Source organism: Antedon mediterranea, chromosome 5, assembly GCF_964355755.1.
Source record: "Antedon mediterranea chromosome 5, ecAntMedi1.1, whole genome shotgun sequence".
NCBI lineage: Eukaryota > Metazoa > Echinodermata > Crinoidea > Comatulida > Antedonidae > Antedon > Antedon mediterranea.
Genome location: NC_092674.1, coordinates 31,562,667 through 31,574,143, shown reverse-complemented (window position 1 = coordinate 31,574,143; position 11,477 = coordinate 31,562,667). Strand labels below are relative to the sequence as shown.

The 11,477-nt window shown below is 31.5% G+C and overlaps 1 protein-coding gene across 2 annotated transcripts in view; it reads left to right on the top strand.

Moving 5' to 3' along the window:
* Positions 1-305: 305 nt before the first annotated feature.
* The window catches only part of LOC140050514 (glycine receptor subunit alpha-2-like), a 29,779-nt gene continuing 18,607 nt past the window's right edge, over positions 306-11,477 (top strand). For both annotated transcript variants that reach the window (XM_072095746.1, XM_072095745.1), the window contains exon 1: positions 306-648. In XM_072095746.1, coding sequence (XP_071951847.1) covers positions 578-648 — 71 coding nt within the window. In that variant the 5' untranslated portion in view covers positions 306-577. The remainder of the gene's footprint in view (positions 649-11,477) is intronic.

The window sequence follows — 11,477 nt, the reverse complement described above, 5'->3', positions numbered from 1 at the left end:
ACAATATACCTTAAACATTATTGAATTCTTGTTTCTGATTTGTATGCTTTTATTGAAATACATTATATTGTTTTTAAAAATCACAATTTTGTCCATTTCTTATTATGTATATCGATAATCCATGGTATACTGCAGTCTGAATAGAAACGGTTGCCAGTATATCATTGTGTTTCCCATATTAACGATCGAAACAAAATATAACAGCACATCCAATCAAATTCGGAATTAACAGCGTGACTGGCATGACGTCACACTGCGCGCACGTTGGTCGGTATTTAATTCGTCGATTGGTCTAGTATAAACCTGCGGAGTAACTGCGACTAGAAGGAAATATGCCACAGATATGTTTAGGAAAACAATAAATTGGCTCCCATGGCTGTTTAATCAATAAGCAAAACTAAATTAGGGACACGGGTAATTTTTTACCGTGGGGAAGAAAAGACGGTGGTCTGTCTACAAGCTCCGAATTAAATTACTGATGGCTACTGACAGTGAACACGCTTCATATCACATCCGATGTGCAATGGTTAAAGAAGGCGAATAACTCGATAGACGACGTTTTGTTTCTGTTGAGCAAATGGATCGACAACGTTGGTTAATCAGTTTTGTATTTGCGGTGGTTTGTTGTGGAGTAGCTCCTATATATGGGTAAGTACCTTTATTTGATTGTATTGCATTTTGTGTTAATGAATATATGAAAGCCGGCTTTAGATTTGTGCTCTCAGACTATATTCTTTAATCAGCTGTAAACTACTATGCACAATACACGTGTAAGCTACAAGGTGATAATTTAATGGCAGGATTACATGTAAATCCTATGCCAATGTTTTGTAAAACTTAGATAAAACACATTTTTTCAAATACACACAAATCCATCGAAGATCTCAGTGAATACAAGAACGAATAAAATAGTAATCATATTTTTAACGTAAAAAAGCAAAACATCATATGTATGTGTATGCGTTCATCAGACTATGTTTTTTCAGTAATTTGATAATGTATTCAAGGTATATTTATTCATATATGTGAACCCAAAATGAATCATACGTAGATTATTTACATAAATGCAAAAGTTACATACGTTAAATGAACTTTTAAATCCAAGGCGAAAATATGTACTTATATTCTATTCCCAAAGTAAAAGACAAAAATAACACCCAACAATAAACAAGGGAAACCCAGTGTAATTATGATTCACCGTGACTTAAATCCTGGGACTAAACGTAAAAATAGTAAATTCATGTAGGATGATTCACCGTGACTTAAATCCTGGGACTAAACGTACAAATAGTAAATTCATGTAGTATGATTCACCGTGACTTAAATCCTGGGACTAAACGTAAAAATAGTAGCCTAAATGCATGTAGTATGATTCACCGTGACTTAAATCCTGGGACTAAACGTAAAAATAGTAAATGCATGTAGTATGATTCACCGTGACTTAAATCCTGGGACTAAACGTAAAAATAGTAAATTCATGTAGTATGATTCACCGTGACTTAAATCCTGGGACTAAACGTACAAATAGTAAATTCATGTAGTATGATTCACCGTGACTTAAATCCTGGGACTAAACGTAAAAATAGTAAATTCATGTAGTATGCTTCACCGTGACTTAAATCCTGGGACTAAACGTACAAATAGTAAATTCATGTAGTATGATTCACCGTGACTTAAATCCTGGGACTAAACGTACAAATAGTAAAGTCATGTAGTATGATTCACCATGACTTAAATCCTGGGACTAAACGTAAAAATAGTAGCCTAAATGCATGTAGTATGATTCACCGTGACTTAAATCCTGGGACTAAACGTAAAAATAGTAAATGCATGTAGTATGATTCACCGTGACTTAAATCCTGGGACTAAACGTACAAATAGTAAATGCATGTAGTATGATTCACAGTGACTTAAATCCTGGGACTAAACGTACAAATAGTAAATGCATGTAGTATGATTCACCGTGACTTAAATCCTGGGACTAAACGTACAAATAGTAGCCTAAATGCATGTAGTATGATTCACCGTGACTTAAATCCTGGGACTAAACGTACAAATAGTAAATGCATGTAGTCTCAAAACGTAGGTAAAGTACTTTATAGACGTATGAAATGATAACAATAGAACATACAGTATGCTGATACAGCTGTTAATGTCGTTCGGATTATCTTCAACTCTATCTTTAATTGGTATTAGGGGCCTTTTATAGATGATACGACACCAAAATGTTTCCTGTAGTTGTCGATAACATTCAGAATATCTTTGGTTAAACCAATCGTCACGATTGGTTCATATTGGCGAAATCATCATTGTTTTTTTATACATAAGCAAAAATAGTGCCAATATTTCATATTTTGAAATCAACATTAACATCATAATCAATCATCGTCGTTATCAGTAATCGTAACCATCGACGTTATCAATTCTTTATTTCAGATAAATATGTAGGTACATCATTGTTGCGTTGCTTATGTGCAATCACATTGATTACTGCAGTGTTATTTATTTAATTATAGTGAATAGTTATAATAGATTCGGGCGGGAAGACAAAGCATTCTATTTACATGAACTCTTAAGATGCACTATATTCATTAAGTTCAGTAAAGAAGATTGCTCTGTTTCTTTATACGTTATAGATTAAGAAAATAGAGATATCCCTGACATGATGATGTGTAGTCTGGAGGAGGCCAGACTAGGACATCTCTTAGTTTGCACTGAATATGAACCCCATGAAGTTGTTTCACAGTAAATCTTTAAATTAGTGACATCATTTAAAAAAATACATTTATAACGGTTAGTTTGAAACATTATCAAAATGGTGACGTTAAATTTGCTAAATGACAGATGTTAATTTCTAGATGGTCATTCAAGAGATAGTTATGTTGTTTATGTGGCATTTATTTGTTGTATCATTAGGAATTCTCTTCTTAAACATCACACAGTAGTTTGAAAATAACACGTTATATTACTTGTTATTGTAGGCCTAGTAGTTGCTAGAGATATATGTTATTAATCGCATCATTTTGAATTGATCTATCTACCAGTGAGATGTTTGATGTTAGCTTATTATTTTTTTACAGTTCAAGTTAGGTTAATATAATTATGTTAAGTTTGGTTGGCGTTTTCACATGATTTAATTGGAAAGATTGGTTCTCACAGAAAGACGCGTATTTTGTCACCATGGTACCATCCACTTAATTTGTCTACAGATTGTTTCTCATTATGTTGCAGGGAAATGGAAACAGTTTGGCAAATATAAGAGATTAATCAATTGTAGGCCTAACCAATGGGACCAAAAGTTAAGGTTGTCTAAATGACCTCTATTTAGTTAATCTTGAATGAAAATAAGAATTGGAGAATCTATACAGTAGCAATTTACAGAGTTTTTGGAACAATTTGTTGATATAAATAATGTGTTATTAGGCCTACTGCATTATACCGATAAAGAGTGCTACCTGTCACGCTACCGAATGGCAGCATATACTAATATACTTTATTTATTTCTATAACATGGGAAAATATTAATTGTTATATTCCTCATCGTAGAACATAGACCTATGTTAAATGGCCCGAAGAAATTCGTAACTGTCATTCGATCTTGTAATTAATTCTCATTTGCAGCCTACGAAAATTGATTTACCTTCTTGTAATATGTATAGTATATAGTCGGTTGCATTGTTTGTAATATGTTGTAGAGGCAATAAAAACCAAATCAATAATTGTGACTAACGTGAACAAAACTAAATAAAATTATGAGAAAAAACGACATTTCTTTAAGTTTTTCGACAAATTTCTTGTAACGTAACTGTAAACAGTTGTTTTTTTTACATCAGTGAGTCAAAAGTTAAATATACAATGATGGAAGTAGTAATTACTGCATGAACATAACATAAATGAAATGACATCTCTAAAATAGTGTAATCCAATGTTTGCCGGCTTGTATAGTCATGATCAATATTTGGGCTTAGTGTATTTTGTGCTGCTGTAATCTGTTGTCTTGACATTTACTTTGGCATTTGCTGTGCATTTTTTAAGTTATTTTATAAATTCCATCATCCGCCTTTTGTTTTGTTTGTAAATATTGGTTTAATTAGTATAATGAACTTGTGTTAGAAACGCTTGTGACATTCATATCCTATGATTTAATTTTTGGATGTATAAGTAATAAAATCTATTGAAATATAAATACGATATGCATACATGATAGGGTATCCGCCGCAGGGTAGATTTTTACGAGTTATCCTGATTACCAGTATTCAATGTTACTTTGTTTCTCTAGAGTCCTTAGAAAACACGATAGGAGACGACTTTATTCTTATAATTAGCTGAAGATGTTTGGTTTTATCATCAGTGTCTCTAGAAACAGTTATCATCATCTCCAACAGTTTTCTCAAATTGTCTCTTATATAAATGTCATCCGTATATTATTCGTCAACATCTTTAACACGGTACAGTAAAGTGATATCAGTATCAACGTTGTTTTATCTTTGTTAGTCTCTAGAACAGGAACCAAATACCAAATAAAAATCAGCCTCACTCTGTCAACAACTTAATTATTTTCAGCATTATCATTACAATATTTCCAGTATAGGCCTATAGTGCGTTAGTATACAGTACTAACCCTTAAACCACAGTGGTGTAATCTAAAATTCAATTTTGACAGTCAGATTTATATTAATTTTAAATGTCAGTTCACCAAGCTTAAATCCAAACTAATTTAGGTGAAATGCAGTTAATTAAAAAGATACGGAATTTTACCAAAGTCGTTCGCTCTATATCGATATATTTTAACTGTTATAAGTGCATCTAAACATTATATTGAAAGTGCATCATTTATAAGTACATGCTAAACTAAGTGGTTTTATTACTTGATTTACAATCAGCTAAACTGCAGTGGTTGAGTGATTACAATACTTTTTTACTAAATTAAAAGTCTTTTAAAAATTCTAAAATCGTCTTAACAAGTATAATTTAATGATCAGATCTGTGGTTAGACGTGTATGACCTACATATGTCTATAGATTTGGTCTACATTAATTTCAAAGGCGTAGTATATGGCGTTCCATACGACGGTTATTAGGTCATCGATTTTCTCAATTTATAAGTATTAAATCCACTTTAATTCAATAGATGTTGCAGGGAAGAGTTGTTAACTGCACCTGAAGTAGAGTGGACCGGCAAATTTGTATTTTTACACCCACTTGCAATCTGCCTGTAATGGCCATCGCTTATTAAAATGTAAGTGTCACCCTTGCGGCGATTTGTGAAACGGAGAAGTAAATATGCAAAAGTACTATTAGCTTACTCTGACGCCAATTTATCAATTGAATACAAGCAAAATACCAGTTTCTTAACTGTTCTGGTACCAATGCAAAATATTGCAAAAAAATACTCACACGTATCACGTGTTTCCATTTTTTTGTAAATATGACCTATTATATAATTATACGAAATATCTTAATATAATTTGGAATAACAGTGTAGTAAGCAAAACACAATATATTTCTATTTTAGTAAGTAAGTAATTGGCTTACACAATGCTTACTCATTACAAAAATTGGGGTATCATGTCTATAATATTTTCAAAAAGTATCGCATGCGTTTGTTATCTAACAGTGTCTACGATAATACTTCATTTAATTTTGTCGTTTATTATTATTTCCTCTGTAATATTGCTATGATTGTATACTTCTCATTTTGATTAGTGTGTATATTTTATAATGCTTTATGTCCAAGTAAATCTGTTGAGATAGAACGTCTAAGTTGAATATAGATGTGGAATATTAAATGTCACGCTGACTGATCGTATTAAATCTTGTTAGATATAGTAGGATTAGGATTAATAATAATGTATTGCTTTTGATACTGAATATTAGAAAATTGAATGAATGACATGTGCAGAAGTAATTTAGGTGTTTTTTGTGGCTAAATTATTTGTATCTAATAACAATAATAAAACACTTTCTTTAAAAAATGAGATGGAAGTCATTGGTTCATTGTTCTAGAATGATAACCTATAGCATCAAAGGTTAATCAGTTATATACATTGAAAAGATATTTATAATTTTTTAATCAGTCTTAAAGAACATCCATAATGTTAATTAGCATGACCATTGATTATATCAATATAATAAAAATATTATGCAAATTAACGATAATTATGTACATCATAAATTCTTCTGCTCGATGGCCTCTGTAGAATATTGTCAATTTCGATTTTATTATTTCTATATTCTATTTAGAATACAGTATACATTGTTCATTATGAAACTTATATTTAATTTGTAGGAAAGTGACGCATGTGTATTAATAATCAGAGATTGTACAGTGCTAAGTTGGCTTACATGTGATTCACTTGTTTACGCAACGCTTTTTACCATTTCTTTAAATTATTTGAAATCTTGAACAACTGCTTACATTTTAGTTCTATATCGGTGGATGTTTGTTTGTTAAGTCTACATTGACACGATATATCGGCCTTAAGGTAACTATATCGACGTAACCCAAAAGGCGCCAAGGGTTCAAATGGACAAAATGGTAAAACAAACTCGCATCGTATTGTAGCTTTGTTTTCATTCACTAAACCCATTACTAAAACTGCAATAATCTGTAATTGACTCTCTCCGCCCATATTGTTCATCAATTTATTACATTTATGTGAGTTAAATTATTATTTAATAATATTTAATTCTTTTGTTCTGTTAGTCGTAACCTTACGTATAATACACTGTATAAGTGGCCATTCTATTCTTACCAGTCAGTAAAAGAAGAGAATAAACCTTCTTTTTTTTCTTTCTTTTTTTTGCTCCAAGGTAAGAACTTTAGTTGAAAATTCTATAGATTTATACGTATCATCTTCTATAAATTTAGGTAGAAATGATTATTAAATTACGAACTCTATGATTGATCTGATGGAACATTATAGTTTAATTATAAACTCAAGTTATTTCTTCAAAAAGTTTATTTTATTCATGAAAAATGAGCATTATTATTTAAACTATTGTTATAGTGGTTACCCATAGATACTAAGATTATCACTAATGAACGTAAAGATGTATATTATTGATCGTACACGATTTAGTCACTATTACATTATTGCGTGGATTAAAGTAGGAGGGAGTATCGCTATAATTGATAATAATAACAATGGCCTAACGATCCATTCCTAATAGATTTTAAGGTACAGCAATTGTACGTCAGATTACATGCTATTCTGAAGCTCAGTACCTGCTAAGATATGCATGCGTCAGTAACCATGAGAGACTGTATGTATCTGTAATCTAATTCTGTAATCGCATAACCTCATATTTCTCTCAAAATAAGACTCGTTTTTTAAAAGGCGTATAAAGAATCGATTAAGTACTATCACATAATTATGAAAGTTATTAGTTTTAAGTAGCATTCTGATTTATATATGAACTACCATGTGATTTGTTCTTAAAACACTTCTGTATTTGGTATCTGAAATTTAACTTTCAGCTTTTCGTCATGATAACAAAATTGTATAAACTAATTTCGTTATTAGGTGTAATTAAACTATGTTGATGGATCATACAAGTAATAGTCTAGTTTACAATGCAGTTTTATAGAATAGGATACACGTCCAAATCGTGTTCTACGTATTATTTCTCTTTAATATCACGTGGACAGGATGGAAATTGCAAGATTTTTTTTTTAGATAGGTTTTTATGTCATATTACCATAGTTTGTATACGTCTTGGACGTATCGCCAGAGGATAATAAATGTTGAGATAAATTATCTTATATTGCAGCTATTCAACATGTTTTGTAATGGCTGTTAAACATATTTTATATGTGATGGGTTACTATCATGTTATGTAGACCTATGCGAATATATGGATCCAGTGATATTATGGAACCTAAAAGCTCCTAATACTTCCTAATGAAATATTCTACAATTCTATTTTCAGTAGAATGTGTTTATGAATGTGTTTATCCTGCACTATAAATCTATATTTTTAATCGTATCGATTTATTTTTGTGATTGATGCACTCCTTATATCTTGACGTATATGAACGGAAATCATTAACTTCAAAAATAATATTAGAACGTAATAGGATATTGGTTTTGCATTGCAAAACTCACAAGATATAAAATTAATACAAACAGAAATGCACGATGACCGCTCTGATAAGAGGTCAAGTAATATTTTTTAACAGGACATCCATGAACATCTGGTTAGTGAAGAAGTTGCAGAGGAATCTGCATAAACAAGACAGGTGCCAAAACAGGTGAATTCCGTCAAACATATTATTTCCTGGAACTCTACTTCACGTCACATATGAAATCAAAATGTAAATCAAATTCGTCACTACGACAAACGTATGTTGCTCTTCGAATCAATTACTAACGCATTCGGTCACGTAATTCAATAATTGTTCGTTCTAGCTTGTGTTTCATTAAGTGTTTGAATCATATAATGTTGCCACCTTCAGTGCTATTTTGTATTAGTCAATCTAGGTAACAATGCAATGTTATGTCACCTTCAATGTATTGTTCTATATTTCGCCTGATATTCCAACTCTGAGCGATTCTTTTAGTTTACTATACATTTTGCAGAGATATTTGAGTTCAAGTTCTTAAAAAAAAATGTAAAAATCAATAATCTTGGATAGTTCTTATTTGTACAGAGGCTTAGAAAATTGATATTAAAGTATTTGGATTATGTTCCATTACCGAGATAAGAGTTGGAATATCTTACTCAACCAGTCGTCCCCATAGAATCATTCATTGTGGCGACAACATAGATTACTTTACCCATATAAAAGGGGTGTAGTGAGTTAAGTGGTATGCTTCTAATTATCTGAAACACAGTAATGCACGTGCACACGTCATGGTGTTTGAGCTCCTATTGCGCAGCTCGTTCGATGTTATAAAGCAAGATTTGGAGATAAAAAAAGCATTTAAACCCTGTAGTGTGTTTATACACACATTCTAAAAACAAATCCGTACACAAGGGTACCAAAATGAATTAATGTGTAGTGTATGACGCGCCGTTACCGAAACGTAATATCTGAGTGTGTTCCCTGTTTGGTTTGGCAAACTGTCCTTTATATTATTATATTATAAAGGTCGGTGTGTATGTAGTGGATTATGTACCGTGTACACAACATTAAATAAACTGGTTAATTGGCACATTATACCTACACATAATGTGATTCGTTTAGGTGCAACATTCATGTTACCTTAGCCGAATGGTGCAGGTGTTGAATTTGTTTCATTAGATCTCTTGCAGTGAACTAGCTGCGATATCAACGACAAGACAGTGAGTGCTCAAACCTGCGCATAGGTGCACAGTAGCATCGGAATTATAGTTGGCATGAGTCGGCGAAATATTAGTCTACCCGTTTCTAAGGCACTGCTTTAATTAACAGCACAATATCAATGCATATATTATGACCTATCTATATAGTATGACTTTTTCTTATAAGAATATTGGAATAAAATAAATTTAATAACTTGTGCATGGACAATCCCTAATAGATTATATGATTCGTGACTTCCTAATTTGGTTTTTAAATAATCTAGCCTAATTGTAAAACTGATACATAATGTATTATGCCATTAGTGAATATGTACCTGAATAGCTGCCAAGACAGTGTCTCATTCACATTAGTGAATATGTACCTGAATAGCTGCTGCCAAAACAGTGTCTCATTCACAGTAACTTTGAAATATAAGTTAACTTACATATATCACTTATTCTAACAGAATCATCTGTACATTTTAAAACTTATTTCTAGTATATCTCTGAGTGATTTGGATTTGTCTATATATTATTTGGCTATACATCGGGAAGCACAAGGAGACATCAAGTTGTTCCACTTTCAACAACGGCACATATCGTGCAAATATCATAGTTCCCTACTATGATGAAGTTCGCTTTAGAATTAATTAGCAATATACACCACATGATACATTGTATGTGCCTTCTCAATAATGTTCATATATGGCCTAGTGGATTCGAGTGACCGTTGCACCCAAACCCTTTAATGCCTTTTGATACAAGTACTCTACAGCATTGTTAAAGTCCTTCTCAATAAAGTATTGTAAGGGTAATATATTTGTAAGTTTATCTCGATGTAACTGATCTATCGCAACCACTGAGTATGGCCGATTTACAGAGGAGTTTATTTAATCGGGGGAAACAAAATACTAAAATGTATCCCGATCGCAATATTGAATCGTAAATTAGATGAAACTAATTTATCTTTATGTAGAAACTGAACATGTTACTTGTTAAAATTAGATTAGTTTTATGAGATATGAAAGGTGTTATTTTATCACCTTGCAAAAATAATTTCACTTTTTAATAGAAAACGTCAAGGACGAACGTTGAGCTAACAATTATGACTTCAGGAATCTCCGTTAGTTGTTGTAACTTGGTTAAGTAGCAACGCAAAATTAAAAGAAAATATATATTGTTTGTTTTAAGATCGATATATGATAACTAAAGTAAGATTACACAATATATTTGAGAAATTTAACCCTGGAGAATATTTTAGGTCAACTGTTATTTTCATTTGTTTGAATGTCGTTACAGCATTGTTTTTCTAATAGTCGGAATGTCAGCTTAATCAAGTTTGCATTTGAATCAATTAATACAATTATGCCTACATTCATTATTCATCAAAACAATCCAGTCCGTCAGTCGGGCGGTTAGATAATCATTGTGACCAGTTGATTAATATAAGTAATAAGTTTGTATGTTGATCTCTATTAGATCAGGCATATTACCCAGTCATTTTGTATTGTATGATGATGATGCTGTTCTATAGAGTTCAGTATGCAGTTATAGTATTTAATGATGTATTGGACAGACATTGGACGATTCCGTTCCAAGTAAAAGCAAATTTAATTTATATTAAAATAACAAATTAATTCAGATTGACTAATTGATGTGATTAATTATGATGGATTACTTCAATTAAATATTGTAATTCTAATTTAGTTACTGAAATTATTGTAATCGAAAAGGTATTATATAATGAAGGAAATGCTAATACACAATCAATATTAATTAATTCTAAAGAAAAAACACGTTTGCCCTCAAGAAAATTTGTCCATAGTTACAAATCTCCACATTCATCCTAACCTTTTAGTAGAATGAAAACTTTAGGGCTATTGCGTGACCAACTTGGAACACTGGCGTAGTAGGCGTTCACTTTAGTACAACCAGAATGTTGTCAATTATTGAGAATCACCGCGGCAATATCAGCCTTGTACAAAGCCAAAGACAAACCAAGATTTTCTGTAATCATATGTCCATTAATAATCATTTAAAATTGATTAAATTAATAATTGATATACTTAACAGATAAGACCTTTAAGGAAACATTTCGTGTAAATATTGGAATAAGTAGACCTACATAATGAATGGTATGTTTAGTGTCTCTTGTTTTATTTTGGCTCACAGAAATCTTTTCTTTAATATTTGTGTTACTAATTGACTTGA